The sequence below is a fragment of the Sinohyriopsis cumingii genome, chromosome 16 (genome assembly GCF_028554795.1).
Source record: "Sinohyriopsis cumingii isolate HCF-2022 chromosome 16, ASM2855479v2, whole genome shotgun sequence".
Taxonomy (NCBI): domain Eukaryota; kingdom Metazoa; phylum Mollusca; class Bivalvia; order Unionida; family Unionidae; genus Sinohyriopsis; species Sinohyriopsis cumingii.
This window is the reverse complement of record NC_142976.1, coordinates 43,124,609-43,143,888: the sequence shown is the minus strand read 5'-3', so window position 1 is coordinate 43,143,888 and position 19,280 is coordinate 43,124,609. Positions and strand designations below refer to the sequence as shown.

The 19,280-nt window shown below is 34.7% G+C and overlaps 1 protein-coding gene across 9 annotated transcripts in view; it reads left to right on the top strand.

The window, feature by feature from the left end:
- The window catches only part of LOC149780321 (F-actin-uncapping protein LRRC16A-like), a 241,386-nt gene that overhangs the window by 186,647 nt on the left and 35,459 nt on the right, over positions 1-19,280 (top strand). For 8 of the 9 annotated variants that reach the window (XM_089937166.1, XM_089937165.1, XM_089937167.1 and 5 more), the window contains 4 exons: positions 4,275-4,551; positions 12,165-12,242; positions 16,149-16,495; positions 18,137-18,309. In XM_089937166.1, the coding sequence (XP_089793292.1) occupies positions 4,275-4,551; positions 12,165-12,242; positions 16,149-16,495; positions 18,137-18,309 (875 nt within the window). The remainder of the gene's footprint in view (positions 1-4,274; positions 4,552-12,164; positions 12,243-16,148; positions 16,496-18,136; positions 18,310-19,280) is intronic. The other variant, XM_089937168.1, reaches the window with a different exon arrangement.

Below are 19,280 nucleotides of genomic sequence, written 5' to 3'. Positions count from 1 at the left end.
ATATATAAAACTAAGACACAATAAGATGCCCAGGATTTTGATCATTTTTCCATCAAATTCAGTAAGAAGTTCTCTTTCTAAAACACTCCAAGGGCAGTCATGGACAAAATTTTGCAATGCAGTAAGTTGTTAACAAATGACCCTTGCAACCTGCAGTTGTGGACAAAAGTTAAATGCACACACAATATAGATATACATTCACTTTATGAATACATGTATTTACTTATTCTGCAGTTTTGTGGTGGGTATTTTTCTTTCCAATCTCACTTTTTTTTTAGCAATTGCAGACTTTTTTTCATTGTGAGAAAAACTTAATTTAAGAATATGTGACACAGTTGCATAAATTTCATTGTTAGTATCAAAAGTGTTTACTATAACAGTCAAATCTCATAAATTTCAAGTGATAGTGGCCTAAAAGTACTTGTGTCAAGTTTTTGGTGTTACATTTTTCAAGGTAGCAGATGAGAGAGTTTTACACCGGGATTAAGCAAGTTGCTTCACTGATGAAGAGTATATTTGACTGATCGAGTTTTGAATTGTCAGCATTACTGCATTCATGGGAACATTGCTATAACTCACTTTGTTATAATACTGATTATAATATAACACAGTCCCCGTTTTTTGGGGGGTGTCTTACTGGTATGTGTTCTATGTTATTTGATACTACTTAAAACATTAGTCAAGCTTACAAATATAGAATTAATTCACTTAAATTTTATAAACCACAAGTGGATAGGCCATAAGTAATGCTTTTACACAGAAACCACAAGTGGATAGGCCATAAGTAATGCTTTTACACAGAAACCACAAGTGGATAGGCCATAAGTAATGCTTTTACACAGAAACCACAAGTGGATAGGCCATAAGTAATGCTTTTACACAGAAACTACAAGTGGATAGGCCATAAGTAATGCTTTTACACAGAAACCACAAGTGGATAGGCCATAAGTAATGCTTTTACACAGAAACCACAAGTGGATAGGCCATAAGTAATGCTTTTACACAGAAACTACAAGTGGATAGGCCATAAGTAATGCTTTTACACAGAAACCACAAATTTATAGGTTATAATTAACATTTTTTATACAGAAATGATAAATGTCTAAGATATGTTACCTGATCATATTAACATTAGAATTAATCTCTTCTACCTCCCAATCCAGCCCCCCACAAAATCGGTGAAGAAATGCCTTTCTGTCTATATACAGAATCAGGTAAACAGAGGGAAGTAATTCCTTCAAGTTAACATCCCTTTCTACCTACTTTGTGGATGCCATTATACCTGTATGCATATCAGCCTCCTGGATGGGAGGTATTAATTCCCAAGATGATGGGTGTCTCCTGTCCCTCCCGTCATGCTCTGAAATCTCCAGTGTATGTAAAATCATTATTGAAAAATTTATATTTATTCACTTTTTTCATACTTTGCTTCCAGTACATTATATTTACAGTAATACTGCCTTTGAACTGGCTTAAGCGGGGCAAGATGATTTAGTTGCTAATTTCAAGCAGCATATATCAATTAACACCCATTGATTCTGTCAGCAGGGTTGGTTGGCTTCAGTGCTTAACATGTCGACATGGATTAAACTGTTTGTGGTCAAAATTAATTCTTAAAGGATTAGAGATTAATTGATTATGGTTGGATTACTAAAGAGCTCAATCAGCATGAAATGGGGTTGATTTGGCTTCAGTGTTTCAAGTTTGTTGAGATGCCCAATGCTAAAACACCAAAATCTCAGCCTTCGAAATATAACACAAAATTAAATTATAGATGGAAACTACACAAAATTAAATTATAGATGGAAACTGGAAATTCTGTTGCTGGAATCAAGTTCAAGGATTTGAATGTGCATTGTGCCCTTCCCATAAGGCTGATTTTAAATTTTGCTATGGTGGCAAGAATGATGTCATGCAGCATATTAAATGAGACAGAGATGTGCCATATAGCCGGCCTTCTGACTAATCAACTGTACCAGACTGACCATTCCTATGGAATTGATAGCAAACCAGTATTACTTATCGAGCCATTAAACTGAGCCAAACCAGCTGTACTGGACTGGCATTGTATAATGCGAATACACCAATGGTGTGTCTAGTGGGCAAAAAGATATATGCAGATGGTACTTTATCACCATTACTAATATGGAAGGCTGTATCCCTGTACTTCGGGTGTACAGGAGGAGAACAATCCACACATTGATGAAAGGGATGGAACAGAAATGCTGGAATATGCTGATCTGACACTAGAGTGGATGGAATTCAATTCAAGGCATTGATAGAGGAAATACATGTAGATAGGATTTTGTCACCATTGGAATGCCCACATTCACCGTCATTCAAGTCTGCATACAAGATCAATGTCTTTGTGGATGTAGATGATGATGATGACAGTTCATAATTCAGAATCTTGCCATAATTGTTAAAGATTACAGAAATTACCTGGCATCTCTTGGAACATTAATGATTATGGTAATACAAAAGCTTTCTTAATGGTGAGTCAGTTGCCTGCAACTTTCTCACCTCACCAGTATTAAAAAAAAGTAACATACCAGGATATTTGATCAAGATATTTGATCTAGATGCTGATAAAATGCATAGACAAGTCTTTAACACCACATTAGGGTTAGTCAGGTGTATTTCTGTTGACTTCTTCCCTACCTTTGTGCACCGGACAATTTTTCATCTAGCTAAAAAGACCACTAATGATCATAGGTGTTTTTTAGATAAATTCCCTCCCTTGATGCTATCTGGATTGAATATTGAATAAGTTCCACTTTAATTCAACTTTGTAGGATTGGCAGCATGCATATTCATGTCCCTTGGAACTTGATTCCAAACTGCTGAAATTCCTGTTTCCATACATTATTGAATTTCAGTTGATAGTTTGGTTGTTTAGATGATGGCCTTTTAACACGTTTAGATGTCGACCATCATTAAATGCAATACTAAACTGATCGGTTTTAAAATGTAACCGAGGTTATGACTGCTCCAACCATAATCCATTAATGTCTTTAATCCTTTACAAATTTGTACTGATCACATATAGTATAATCAAGTGACTGATATTAGGTTATTGTGTGTCAAATTAGCAAATACAGTTTTATCTGTCAAGTTACCAATTCAAGTGTGATGGTCACAGTCAGGTGATTACAGGAAGTCTTTACCTGAAATATACTACACTGGAAGCAAGGTGTAAGAAAATACCTGCAAAATTGTCTGTTCTGAATTAATTATTCTGAGTATGCAGGAGGTTTCATTGAGTGACAGGAGACACTCGAGAGGAAGGTTCACACGTATACTAAAGCAGTTTGTGGATAAAAAGGTACATGTACGTTGAATAACTCAAAATAAAGAAAATAACTCGAAGCATGACCATGTGAGAATCAGTGAATTAGTTGTTTTAGACATCAGTCAAGTAATGTCATACTGACAGTTATGAAATCTGACCACCTAAAATGTGAACAATTTTGCACATCCTGTGGCTTTATGATGTGATGTTGTTATATTGTACTTTATATAACACTTTACTGTTCATTATATGTATTACTGTATCTGTACATTTTCATACACTTGGATTGAAGATATCCCATCAGTCCAGTACAAATCTGGTCATTTCTGACACTTTAATTTTCCATTAAACAAAATTCCCTCACTAAGACTTTGCAAAGTTTCATGCTTAGGCTGAAATTTGTAATAAAATTTTTTTTCGAAATAGGTTGTACACCAAAAAAATAGCATAGTATTTCAAATTTGTTTTCACCAGTACACAGTTCCTCACGAAGCAGCTGGTTTAAAAAAGAGTGAAATATCTGCCCCTTATGGACATGTCCTTTATAAAGTACAGCAATTCTTTTTTTTTTTGAAAATTAAGAAAATGGACCATAAACTTCGTATAAATATGTGTCCTTTATATGAAATGTTTACTATCAGACTTCATTGTCATGTACAGTGTGAAAATAGATTTCTAATGGTAAAACTGCATCCATTGCCATACATGTGTTGTATTAGGGACCATGTTGTAATGGGGACTATTAGGCTGAGGTGCTTTGTATTGAGGGATTATAGTACAGTAAGACCTGTCTTGAAAGACCACCCCCTCTGCCAAAAAATTATGGTCTTTCAAGACACCAGGTCTCTCATAACAGATCATAATGCTATATAATCAATAAATCTATAGATTGCAAATAATGTCTCTCAAGACAGGTGGTCTCAATTAACAGTGGTCTTTCAAGACCAGTTTTACTGTATACAGTGTGTTTGTTTTTTTTCAGAAGAAGATTCATCCAATCATGTCATCAGAGAAGAAGATGACTTAGTGCTTGATCTACCACATGAAGCTAAGTTGGGGAATTACAAACGTGCAAAACCTCCTACAAGGACCCGTCCTACTGTTCGTCCCACTGCTCCCATCAGCCAGGAGAAACAGGGAGATTCATTCAAGGAGGATGAGGGCATTGAACACTTCTTTGGATCCACAGCTGTGTCTGTCTCTGCTGCAGGATCACCTTCTCCCATCGCCAACAAAAAGTCTCCCATTGCTAACCCAAGGTAAGGGAACCAGACATTTGTTTTCTCTTATTCCATTATTATGATAACATTTTTAGCATGGACAGGTTGAAATTATGTTGGAATCTGTTTCTGGTTCTCTACCATATTGACCCAAATATTCTAGTACAGCGAGAAATTTTAAGACCTCTGCACTGTTTAATGTGGGGGCCCCGAGTGGTCTAAAGTGCTCTCCATTACGGATCACTGCCATCTCACCTCAGTCTGCATGGGTTCGAGTCTCGGATTCGGCTAATGTGGGTATGTGAGAAAGCTTGTCAGTAGCTTCTCGTGGGTCAGTGGTTCTTTCTGGGGTTTTTCTGGGTTCTTCCTCCACCATTAATACTGGCCGCCATGTATAGCCTTTTGTGTGCTGAAAAATGGCGTTAAGCCCTACAACAACAACAACAACAACAACAACAGCAGTTCTCAAAATTTTTTTGCTGTTCACTTAACATTTCTGAGGGTCTCAGTGGACAACTTAATGATCTTTCTTAAATGTTGATTGTACCATTAGCTAATTATTGTAAACCAGACCACTTGAATGGCGCTTGCAGACCAACAGTGGTCCACATACCACAGTGGGAATCTCTGTATTAGTAGCATAGACCAGGCCTCAAAGGTATAGCATAGATCCGGCCTCAAGGTTATAGCCGAGATCAGGCATTGAGGCTGTAAAACATTTTTTGGAGCATGAATTTTGCTTACAATTTACAATTTGAGACCAGGTCTTGAGGTTATAAAATGTTTTCGGGTATGAACTCTTGCTCACAGTGTACAATTTAAGACCAGGCTTTAAGGTCATAAAGTGTTTTGGGGCATGAATTCATGCTTATTGTACAATTTGAGACCAGGCCTCAGGGTTAGAGATTATTTTGGAGCCTGAACTCCTATTCACAATACACAAAATAAGGCCTTGAGCTTATAAAATGTTTTTGGGCATGAACTCTTACTCACAATGTACAGGACCAGCCCTCAGGGTCTTAAAATGTTTGGGGGCATGAACTCCTATTCACAGTATATGAGATTAGGCCTTGAGGTTCTACAATGTTTTTGAGCATGAACTTGTGATCACAGTACACAATTTGAGACCAGGCCTCAAGGGTATAAAATGTTTTGGAGCTCACAGAGTACGGTTTGAAACAGTGTGAAAGTGTTCATTTTTAAGAAATTTGGTAGAAATAGAAAGTAGTGTAGTTCTGTATTGACGTTTAAATTTCATTGCTGCAGCATAATCCTGAAGAGTTATTTATTGTTAAAATTGTATGTTTGAGCAGAGGTTTATACTCTCAAGTTTTATAACCTCAGACCAGATCTGCAGTTACATCATATACCAGTTTTTGTATTTAGTTTGTTCTACTGCAGTTTCAAGTGAACAGTAGATCCAGATCTACTGTTTTATAATGTGCTGGTTGATGATGGTCAATTCTGTTCATTTTACTATGATATAAAGTGAACAGTCTGATCCATATCTATTATCATGTAATTCACTGGTTGATCAAGGACTGTTCAAGTGAAAAGTGCAGACAATGATATGTTGTCACATAATTGACTGGTTTATTACAGTTTGTTCATCTCTTGATGTCAGGTGAACAGTGCAGACCCTTATCTGCCAGCTGTTGTATAATGTATTGGTTTATCTTGGTCTGTTCTGTCAGATGTCACACAAGTCATTTGTTAGTCACAGTCGGTTCTGTTTACTATAATTTCAGGTGAACATTGTGGACCATGATCCACTGTTGCATAATGTGCTGGTTGATCATAGTCAATTCTGTTCATTCTACTATAATTTTGAGTGAATAGTGTAGAACCTGATCTTGTGATGTGTAATGTACTGGTTGATCATGGTGTAGTTCATTTTAATCCTGATTTGTCTCATCATGGTCTAGTCTTTGATCATTAGTAATTTCCCTTGCTCAGAGCTTAAATATCCTAAGAGTTTGAAATTTTCAGCAATATCACACTGCCTTAATCAGCGACTAATGTTGATCGCATGACTTGTAATGGTCACATGATACGAGGAGACTGATGTAGATGGATGGTAATTCAAGCCTGTCATCCCTGCTTAGTGTTTGCCACAGCTGTTGTATTTGGATTGCCTCCTTTGCCTTCCTTTTTCATATATTGTTCTCTAATACGATCACCTTGGTTTGATTGGGGATGATGGAATGTCCCATATTCCTACAATGTTCATGTATGTCCGATGACTCTCTACTGATGTATTCCTGAATACTGGTTTCTAACACTGCCTGTTTCCATGATGTAATTTTTCTCACAATCATTACATTTGATAAAATAAACCACACCACATTTTTTCAAATTTTCAGTTTTGTCCTTTACATGTGTAAGTTGTTGTCTTAAAGAGTTGTATGGTTTGTGATATACCTTGATCCCATGTTGTCTTAATACTGGCTATTACTTCTTATGTACTAGATGTACCACAGATACGGGTCATGCCAATGTAGGTTCTATTTAGACAACTCCTGGGTTTTTGTGTGTGGTGTTTTTGTTCGCTTTTCTGAAAGTTTGAAAATCCACTCTGGATAGCCATTTACCTTTGGTGCTGATTCTACATGCTCTACTTCCTCCAGTGGATCTTTCTCATCAGTGACAAGGGAGTTATAAGTCACATGATTAACATTAATTGCTTATGAAAGCAGTGTGATATTGCCGAAAATTTTGAACTCTTAAAGTATTTATGATCTGAGCAAGGACATCACTAATGATCATGAACTATCCAGTTCAAGGAAGCAACCTTTTCAGTTGTATGGTCTAGTCAGTTCATTCTATGTCCAATGAACAGTGTAGACCCAGATGTCTTATAATGTTCTTGGGATTATTTATTGCAGTTGGAGGCATATTATCCAGGAACAAACAGTATACTGGTTCATCCTCTAATAATGATTGCTATTATAGAGGAACATGCACAGTAGACTGGTTTATGCTCTAATAATAATTGCTATTATCCAGGATCAAACACAGTAGACTGGTTCATCCTTTTGATAATGGTTACTATTTGTACAGGAACAAATGCATTAGACTGGTTCATCCTCTTATATTGCTTACTTTTAGGACAAATAGTTACGTGAACTCATTTTTAGTCGAACATTTTGATCAAATAATCATGTATCTTTGAATTTGAATGGTATAATAATACCTGGTATGAATATATATATATATATATATATATATATATATATATATATATATATATATATAATTCAGCTCTCAGTTTTCTGATTGACCAGAAGAAAAACAACAACTTCCTCTAAAGTAGGATGAATTTTTTTGTGTATTTATATGTTCATATTTGACCCAAAATATCTTTAAAAAAAAAGTTGTAGGGGGTTGATCATATGGTCTGTGTTGTAGATACTTTTCATACAAGGTAATGATTCATAATTACTTTCCCTTGAAATCATTGTCATCCATCTTTTTTTTATCATTCTCCCATAACAAAATATTGAATACAAATTAGATAATTATTAAGTTTGCATTATTGAAACATAGCAAATCACTTGCAGTGTCACTGCCATCAGCAGTAGCTTCAGCATTGCATTAAGATATTGGATAGAGTTATTTTCATTTTCTTATGTTTCCTAAACTCCATGATGGATTTGGGATGATACATTATGAAGCTGTGACAGTTCATTCTCTGACATGCTTGATCTTGGGGTCAAAATCACATAGAAAATTTGCAATGAAGGGTTTAGTTAAGGCATTTTCACTTGGTTATGTTTCCTAAACTTGTTGTCAATTCAATATGCAACATAATTACTCAGCTTTTTGACCTTATTAGACTTTACAAATTAGTATTTTATTATTAGTATTATTATTAGTATAATAATGTAACATTGACCAAATGATGACAGATACCATTTTTTCTAGGAGAGTTCCTGAAAACTATGGTCAAGAGTTGTACAAGTTCATTTCAGCATTTCATAATATACATAATTGTTTAATCATTTAACTAGGTTTGTATATTATTCAATAGATGTCAGATTATGTACCTAACCTCAGTTTCACCTCATCTGCAATCAAACTGCTTGTAATAAATCTCTTTCATGTCTTCTCTTGAATGCACTGTTATATATTTGGCTGCTTATTTCCTCCAATGACAGATTTCAACAGGCATAGCTATGGAACAAAAATATTGAATGTTTGAAATTAAATTTCTCCCTTTCTCTTTCCCCTTGTTCAGATATATTTTCTCTAATCATATAATCTAGAGAGTTTCCATATCAGACTCCATTATTTGTTAATAAGAATGGTTAATACTGCATTTATACAGAATATATGTACCATATATACTCGCTTACAAGTTGAGTCAAACTGCAAACAACAATAGATAGTTCCCGGATGACGTCATTATCTGCCATATTTTTGGTCAGTGGGCAGATTTACACTTGACTTTATATGGTGTTTAGAAGTTGAAATAAATTCATTGAATCTCAAAATTCTTTTATGAAAATTACATGCATAAACAGAATGCAAATCAAGCTTTCTGTTAGTATCTACATTTTTGATTTATAAGTTGACTTTGCTTCAGTGTGCCTTGTTAAAAATGGTAAATTTTGGTGATCGCATATAGAAGAAACTGCCAGGTTGCCCATCGTCCAGGTAAAATAGGCAGAATTTCATCTGCTAGTGACCTTATCGGGAAGCATCCATGAGCTTGATCTGACATAGCATAATGTGCCTGCAGGTCAGGGCCTATGTTGTTCTAGTGATTAATTCTTACAAAACACACAGACCGATACAGTATCAGATCAGGGTCTATGCTGTTTTTTTCTACTGATTACTACTAACAAAACACACAGACCATTGCAGTGGCAGATCTTGGTCTGTGCAGTTTGCAGTTGGACTCATCTTTTCACTAAGTATATACAGTAATTCATACCAGTCCCCACTGCATACTGCATGGCCATTTTGATGTCGTCTGCTTCCAGACATGTACTTATGTCAGATCCTTAGCAGAAACTACTTAATGTAGACAAATGAAATTTGGTGGATATTTCTATGTGCTTGTATAGATGGCTTGTTTAGATTTTTATGCCACAAATGCAGTTTTTAAATAAAACTTTTTGGTGACTGCCCTTGTTGCACAAAAACTACTTGACATTGACATATTAAATTTGGCAGGCATTTTTGTATGCGTGTCAACCTTATTAAATTTTTGTGTAATTAAATGAAATTTTCCATTTTTTTAAAAAAATTTTGTTTTGAAATTTTGTTGGACTTGAATTTTGGGTATAAAACTTGGGCACATTATTGCATAAATTAAACTCTGGACATAGACAAGTGAAATTTAGTAGTAATTTATATTTGCAAATTTAGATAACTTGGTTTGGTTTTCATGTCATTTAAAACAATAATTCCATATTTGGAATACATTTTGGTACATGGACTTTCTGTATGCTAACCTTGTTAGCAACTTACACAAAAGTCAAATTTGATAGGCATGTGTATACGTAACCTAATTAGCGTTTGATAGGCATGTGTATACATAACCTAATTAGAGTTTCATGATATTAAAATAATGTTTTTATCTTGTTTATCAAACTTGTGTTTTGGTCATTTTGTCTGCAGTGGGGAATATGTTTTACACACAAAAATGCAGTTCATAAAATACAAACACAAAACCAGTTCATGTTGGATACAAGTAATTTATAAAGATCTTTCATGTTTTTCTGCACCTACATTAAATCTCTACTAATATATTGGTACTTCACCATCACCAGAGTGGACTTTTTATAATCTTTTACAACCTTAATGCTAACACAACCACTAAAAAACTAAAAATGTTCACAGACTTAGAATTTATAACATATGTGCACTTAAGGCACTAGCAGTATAATCTGGATTCAAAAGGATATAAAACATTTCACAAACAAGTGCAGAATTTTATAAAAGAACTATTACTAAATAATAACTCTTTTCTCAACAAAAAAAAAAGACCCTAGAAATGATACATACACCTGCCTTAAATGACTCCTAATGCAGGTGGGTCCCCAGGTAGCCAAGTGGTCTAAGGCGCTTGCCTTTACAGATCACTCACACATCACACCCCAATCATCGTGGATTTGAGATTCCACTTGGCCAACATGGTTATGTGAGATAGTTTGCTAGTAGCTTCCTGTTGGGTCAGTGGTTCTTCCCTGGTTTTTCCTCCACCACAGCCATGTATATAACCTTTCATGTGCTGAAAAAATGGCATTTAAACCCACAAAACTATTTAACCAATCAAATGTATGACCCAGTAAATTTGTTGCTTTGCAACATGTCATAATAACAGGTTTGTTGTGATGCAACAATGTATAAAATGACAACATGTCATAATGACAGGTCTGTTGAGATGCAGCAATGCATAAAACCACAGCATTCATCTGAACAGAATTATGATGCAGTAATTTATAAAATCACAAAAAACATGTCATCACACTAGGTCTATTATGATCCATTACTGTACATGAAATCACATCATTTCACACCAGGTATTTTCCGGTATGTGAAATTTAGCCATAAAAACTGTTGCACACACTTCGGTTGTGAGAAAAGCAGTTAAATTACATTATATCATCAAGCAAATATGATATATAGTAAGAAAACTATAGTGTTGGTACTGTTTTATATTGTGGTATAAAATAGGCCTGGCAAGCATGCCCCATTGGGTCTCAACCATAATATCCATCAGTAAAAAGAGTGTATCTATACTTTACCTCCAGGTTTAGTGCTGTAAACAACAATCATGTACAGTTAGTGCTTCATTACCATATATAGTCACAAGTCAAGTCCAAATGCAAACTGCACAGACCCAGATCTACTGGTTGATGCAGATCTGCTTGTGCAGTATGCACCAGCAGATCTGGGTCTGTGCAGTTTGGTAGGAGTAATCAGTAGAACAAACAACATAAACCCTGATCTGTCAGTGCAGTATCTGAAAGCAGATTAGGGTCTGTGTTGTTTGCAGTTGGACTTATAAGTAAGTATATATATATATATATATATATATATATATATATATATATATATATATATATATATATATATATATATGGTATTTGTATGGCAATCACAGATGCTGCTTAGATATTCTTGTAAAAACTTGGGTTTCTAGGGATACATATTTTGTGGAATGTCAATAAATGGTTAAGTTTTTGTCCAAAGGCAAGGTTTTGGGAGGAAATGTCCCAAAATTATATGGGGAACTGTGGTAGCTCATTGGTTAACATTCTTGGAATTGGAACCACAGAGGTGCTGGTTCAAGTAGACCTGACTGGTTAGGCACCCTGATGGTTCTTTGGGCAGGGGACTTTGCACCAATTACTTCAGCATAATATAAATTTTCATGTGTTGAAGAAGAGTTAGATGCCAATCAATCAATCAGTCAATCAATTAGACAGACAATCAAACATTTACCAAACATGCATATGTTTTACATGGATTCTATGTTAAATGAAGGATTAAGCACCAACCAACTAATTCAAATTTGTATGCCATTTTTATATTTGTATTACTAATCTAATATTTGTTTATTTATCAGCAGTCCAAAAACTAAGGTTGGTAACCAATATTAAAAGCATGCTGGTGTAACTCCGTTTTGACTAATATTACAGCAAAAGTGCAGATACCAAGAAAAAGTCTCCATGGCCTAATTTTAATCCCTTTGGAAACAAAGAGAAGACAGAAAAAAAGTAAGTTTTCTGTGTCGTATGTTAATGCAGCAATCACCAGGCAATACATCGCTCCAGTAGAGATAAGTAATACATTTGTCCCAGTAGTGTTGGGACTTGCATGACCAAAGATTTGATAATATGTGGCTATGATGTTGGTATTTTAAATAAGGAAATGTATGAAGATAACAGGATTTAAAAAGGGGGGTATTTTAGCATGGGTATGTAAAAGAGAAAATTATTTAAGAAGAAATCATACTTTTAAGATTTTTGTCTTACCGTGGACAAAATGGTGAGATATATCTATTGCCTTGTATCCCTTGATTTGACGGCATCAAGATTCTTTGTTAGTGTTTTGTTGGGGGGGTTGCAAGTCAAATGCTAGGAAGGGGGTGGTGTGGATAAAGCATTGCTGGGATCAAAGGTCAGAACCTTTGCTTAAAATACATTTGGAATTCTAATCATATAAAGTTGCAGTTTATGTCATCAGACAGATAGATAAACCACAACATGAACCATCTGTGTTCATAGATTAACACTGAAGCCATGGTAACCATGGTAACTCATTTTGTAGTGCACTAGACTTGTATTCTAAGGTTGTAGATTTCATACTTGCCCCAATCAACCTGGAATGACCCCATCGTTGTCCTTGGAATAGGCATTTAACGCCCATTTCCTGATGAGACAGTAATGAGAAAGTGCAGTTTGAAGACCACCATATATTACCATATTTTTTGTGTGCCCTCAGATACTGCTTATGGACACCAATTTTCAGGCCATAATAATATTTTCATGCATTGTAATGTTTGTTTTAAAGTAATATTATTTATACATTGATGTTTTTAAATATGATTGTAGTTGTTTTACAGTGATGAGACCAGAATGATGCTGCTTTCAGAAATAGCCTCAACAAGTTATGTGTATGATTCAGTTGTTGAATATTGGGAGAACCATGTTTTACTATTCATTAGCTTGATGACAATGATATAATGAATAATGAAATTTGTTTAAAACTATATAACTCACCTGTAGACCAAAACATTTAATTTGTCAAAAAATTGAAAGAATATGTCACCCTTTAGTATAAGATAATTCTGTTAAAGTGAGGTTCTTTATCTTGAAAATTGAGCTTAGTGCGGCCTCCATTGTTGATAATGTTAAAACCTGTACCCAGTTATTTACCATATTTACTTGCTTATAAGTCAAGTCAAACTACAAACAACTAAGATCCTGATTCTCCATTGCATAATGCAACTGCAGATCAGAGTCTATGTTGTTTTGTTCTACTGATTACTCCTAACAAATTGCACAGACTCAGATCTGCTAGCACATTATGTGACGGCAGATCTGGATCTGTGCAGTTTGCAGTTAGACTCGACTTATAAGTGAGTACAGCGGGTTCTGGTGAAGTATATAGGAATATTAGTTTCATTGGATAAGAATGTATATTAAATAAATAACCTTGCACAAACATAATATTTTCATATATTGCTATCAATTTATAAGTTTTGGAATAGAACTTATTTTGTCTTGAAGCAGGATGAGTAATTGGTTCTTTATGTGTCGGGGTGTAGGTTTTAGTATTATTCATAGTGATGGTGTAGATGTGGGAGGGGACATTTGGAGATAGTTTTAAATAAATGTTTACCATTATATCAATGTCAATGAGCTTATGAACAGTGAAACATAGCCCTTCCAGTCTTTGATAATTCTGAACCATCCATGTACCATAGGTACTTGCTTATAAGATGAGTCCAACTGCAAAATGTACAGACCTGGATCTTCCATCAGTAGAACAAACAAGGTATACCCTGGTCTGCAGGCGCATTATGCTTATGGAAGATCAGGATCGTTGTTCTTTTCAGTTTGACTTGATTTATAAGCGAGTACATAAAATAACCAGGATATTCCGAATCATGAGCAAGCCATTCCTCAACCTTCTGCAGATAGTATTGGAATGTCATTTTTGTTATTTGTACAACTACAATTGCCTGAAAATATTGGTGCACAAAATTGCAAGTCCTGAAAATTATTTTCAGTATTTCATTTGTCTTTGCACACCAAATTAAATATTTTACCATGTTTTCAAACAGAGAAAAAAGCTAATAAATTTTGCTGCCCCAAAACATGCAAAAGATATGGTAACTTCATTTATTCTTTTAAGACATGCAGCTGGGTTCTTGATAAATTCAATGGTATTTTTGTATCAAAGAAGCTCCAGTCCATTGCGTTCTAATCCAGTAAAACAAACAAGCCAGTTTCAGCAGAAAATCTTGCAGTTACTGTAAAGTAAAAATAAAGAAAATAAATACGGTACCCTCTGTTCAGACAGAACTATCTTGAATACCTTGAGCACAAAATAAAGTTAGATTTAATGTAACTTTGTAGTAAAAAAAAACAGCTCAACTTAATTCCAAAGATGTAGAATTACAATTTAATAAAATCTGTCTTAGAATTCGCCTTCTTGTAAAGGTCACCTGTTCATAATGATCACAATCAGTCCTGACACTTTCTGCTATATAAATTCCATGTATATAGTCGCCACTTGTCCACAGTAGTTGGTGGTAACCATAACTTGACCAGAATATATACAGTTCTATATATAATGATCAGCTTAGCCTGCTACAGTAGCTCAGTGTTTAGCATGCAGGACTTGTGATCAGAACGTTGCTGATTCAAATCCTGGTATAGGATCAGCTTGGGTCAGCTGCCATATTGTGATACAGGGCAAAGGACTTACTCTACAGTTGCCTTAATGCAGCTTTTATGTTTTAAAAGGTGAGAATTAAATTTATTTTATTGTTTCACATAAAATTTAAAAAAATAAAAGTTTATTTTCTTTACTCTGAATTCCTTATGCTGCTTCAGATTTGAACATTTCAGTGGCTTATCTTTGCACTCATCTTTTTGGTTGCCTGGGTAACTGGCCGATTATATAAAGACTACCTTTCTATGAAGGCTATTGTTTTCCAGGTGCAGTTATAACCAATGCACACAGGTTTTACTTTGCATTTCACTTTTTTAGTCCCTAAAATTGTAGATACCTAGAACACCTGAGTGTAATGCGGCTTCTTGCTTTTTTCTTTGCAGCTTTAATCTGTGCAATAAGTTTCCAAGATTTTCTGCATGATGAAACTGTCAAAGAATGTTATGAACTTATATCTTGTTGTGGATTGTCTATTGTTTGTCCATCAACAATTGCTGTTTTAACTTCTTTCCAAGCTGCTAGACCAAATTTGACCCTCATTTGGAGTTTGTATATCAAGATTTCAAAAAAAATTCTCTGTTGAAGACCCATTGAAATGAAATGACCTTTCCAAAAGAAATTCCTCATTGAAGACCCTTTGAAACGGAATGTATCGAGCAACGTCCTTTGCAATGCACCCATAAATAATTGTCCTTGTTAAAGCTTAAAATCTGTGATATAAAGAAAAAGAAATATTTTCCTAAAGTAATTGTTGACTCTTAATGGAAATACGTAAGACATAATAAAAATTGTAAATTTGTGTGTATTTAGTCAACAGGTGGTACCAGAATTTAAGTACAACTACTCAACAACTCAGTGAGGTCAGTCAGGTGGCTCATTTTTTTCAGGTCTGTTCTACTTACCAGATTTTGCATGACTTCTCTTGTATATCACAGTATATTTCTGCATTATATTTCACGATATATTTCTGCATTTTTTTAACAATATATTATTATTTGGCTCACATAATCATGGATTACTAACAATTACTGTGTTTCTGTAAAAGAGCCTCATTTGCTCTAGTCTATTTGTTTTATTTCTTTAACTATTTAAGCAGACATTATTTACAGTCATAAACGTGACTCCTTTAAATGTTGTTTAGACAGTGAGATAGCATCCTCATGAGGTATTATAGATTGTTTTCTTTGCGTCAGTCTTTATGCTGTATTTGCTTTTTCTAGACGTTCCAAACTGTCATCTCGAAAAGCCTCAGAAACTGATGAGGAAAAGAAGAAGGATGACAAACAAGACAATAAACGTGGGTCAAAACCAACCCCACCTTCAGCTTTGGCCAAACCAAAGGTAGCTTATTCCAGTCAGGAGTCAAGGAAAGAGGAATCGGTGGAGAGGAGACCAAAAGAATTTGAGGCTGAAGTGGAAGAAGAAAAGAAGTTTGAGAAGAAAGAAGAGGTCCTGGAGGAAACAAAGAAAGCAGAATCTTCTGTTGAGGTTAAACTTCCTCAGGTATTGGAGAAACATCCTAGTGTACTGGAGAAAGAACGCGGAGAAATAACCAGGATAGATGGAGGTTCGCACAGTTGAATAAACATTATTAGAGGAGATTTTTATGTATTTTGATAATAGCATATTGTTTTTAATGTTTTTTGTACACTTTTTAAAAAATGTTTTTTCTGGTGTACAAATAATTATTGGTGTAATGTTTTATTCAATTTCTTTTGTACCTGAAATTTTCAAAATTGCTGACCTGCCAACCCTTACGATTTTGCCATAATTCATATGTAAATTACCCTTAAAATATGAACTTAAGGCATACAAGCAAAAACTATGGAAAAATGATAGTTGCTGAAAAATCTGGATAATCAGTTCATCCATGTTTGATATGGATCTGGGTTTCTTATTAGGATTAGTAAAATAAGTCAGGGAACCAATCTAACTTAACAGCAGCACCCCATTGACACTTTAAACTGCACCTGTTTGTTTATGCAAAGCGTCTGCATGATCAAACTATTGATTATAGAATTACACCTTATTGAAAACTGGTCAATCTTACAGAAACAAATCAACTGCCTTACTGAGACAGACTTGTCAGGGTTGGCAGGTCTGAAATTGTAATATATATGATATTTTCTATTTCAAACATTGGAGGACAAAAATATTAATAATTTTTTTTATGGATTGATGGTGTATAAAAAGTATATGGAAATTGACTAGCAGTACAGTAGGTCTACTTTTGTTGAAGTTTGCATTAACATTTGGCAAGACTAATACCTATTGATTCCTTGTATGTAAATGGAAATATTATGTACTAAACAGACATTTAAATTTTGTTGCATCAATTAATTTGGTCAGGTGGTCATCACTCAAGAGAAATATATGAAACACTCTTTATGATAAAAACTGTATACCATATATACTCTGTTTTAAGTTGAGTCTAACTGCAGACAGCATAAACCCTGATCAGCTGTTGCATAGCATGCTGGCAAATCGAGGTCTGTGTTGTTTTTGTTCTACAGGTTACTTCCAAAAAACTCCATAGACCTAGATCTGCTTACACATTATGTAGCAATAGTTATGGGTCTGTGCAGTTTGCAGTTGAACTCAACTTGGAATCATGTATATATTCAGCCATCCTTTTAAGCTGTTCACCATGTGGATGCATGTTAAGAATTATAAGTGTGTAGTTGCTTCAAGTCTTGGATAACCAGGGCTGACAGACTTGCTTTCCTTAAAATCACCACCCCTCAGTACATTCAGAGTTAGCTGTCTGGCTGATTAATTCATAAAACAATTTGGTTGATTTAATTAGATTCAATGCATTCTGTTAGGAATATTAATTTTCTATATGTGATTGTTCGGTGGCACTGTAGCAAGATAAGGGGCAAAATCGGCTTGCAAGACTTTCTTTCAAAGATACTGAAGTTGATATTGCCATCTCTGTCTTTCTTGAATCATCCTGTTATTCTTAGAGGGCCACGTTCGCTGTGAAAGATCCAATTTGCAGTCAGTCTTTTGTGTTATTACATGACTGTAATTATGCTGCCAATTTATGCAGGGCTAATGAATGTAGAGGAGAGCTTGTTGCCCTGTTAATTTTAAAGATAATTAATGATGTACATAAATACATACAACTGTTCATAATAAGAACTAGTACGCATTATTGTATGTTCAGTTTGATTGAAAACTATTGAGGATGTCATTTTCCCTATAGATAAAATGGATGAGACCAAGAAAGAGCAAGAAGGTCCAGCCAAAGAAAAGACAGAGGAGGTGGCCCCCAAAGTTCCACTTGTTGTTCCCAAACGTCCAGTGCTTCCAGCCATGGGCTTTGGAGGCAACATCTTGGCTCAAGTGAAAGCTGAGCAGGAAAAGAGGAAGTCCATGGTAATATTATGTTGTGAATTTGACAATATTTTGCATGTCAGCCAATAGATTTTCTTGTAAATACAGATTATTGAACTTGCATACATTCATTAAACTGACCATCAAGTTTTTGCCGATTATTGAACTTGTGTACATTCATTAAACTGACCATCAAGTTTTTACAGATTATTGGACTTGTGTATGTTCATTAAACTGACCATCAAGTTTATACAGGTTATTGAACTTGCATACATTCATTAAACTGACCATCAAGTTTTTACAGATTATTGGACTTTGTTATGTTCATTAAACTGACCATCAAGTTTATACAGGTAATTGAACCTGCGTACGTTCATTAAACTGACCATCAAGTTTTTACAGATTGTTGAACTTGCGTACGTTCATTAAACTGACCATCAAGTTTTTACAGATTATTGAACTTGCATACGTTCATTAAACTGACCATCAAGTTTATACAGATTATTGAACTTGTGACCATTCATCAAACTGACCATCAAGTTTATGCAAATTATTGAACTTGTGTACATTCATTAAACTGACCATCAGGTTTATACAAATTATTGAACTTGTGTACATTCATTAAACTGACCATCAAGTTCATACAAATTATTGAACTTGCATCTATTCATTAAACTGACCATCAAGTTTATACAGATTATTGAACTTGTGTACATTCATCAAACTGACCATCAAGTTTATACAGGTTATTGAACTTGTGTACATTCGTCAAACTGATCATCAAGTTTATACAGATTATTGAACCTGTGGCCATTCATTAAACTGACCATCAAGTTTTTACAGATTATTGAACCTGTGTACATTCATCAAACTGACCATCATGTTTATACAGATTATTGAACTTGTGGCTGTTCATTAAATTCACCATTAAGTTTTTACAGATTATTGAACTTGTGTACATTCATTAAACTGACCATCAAGTTTATACAGATTCGTATTCAACTTTGGACTAC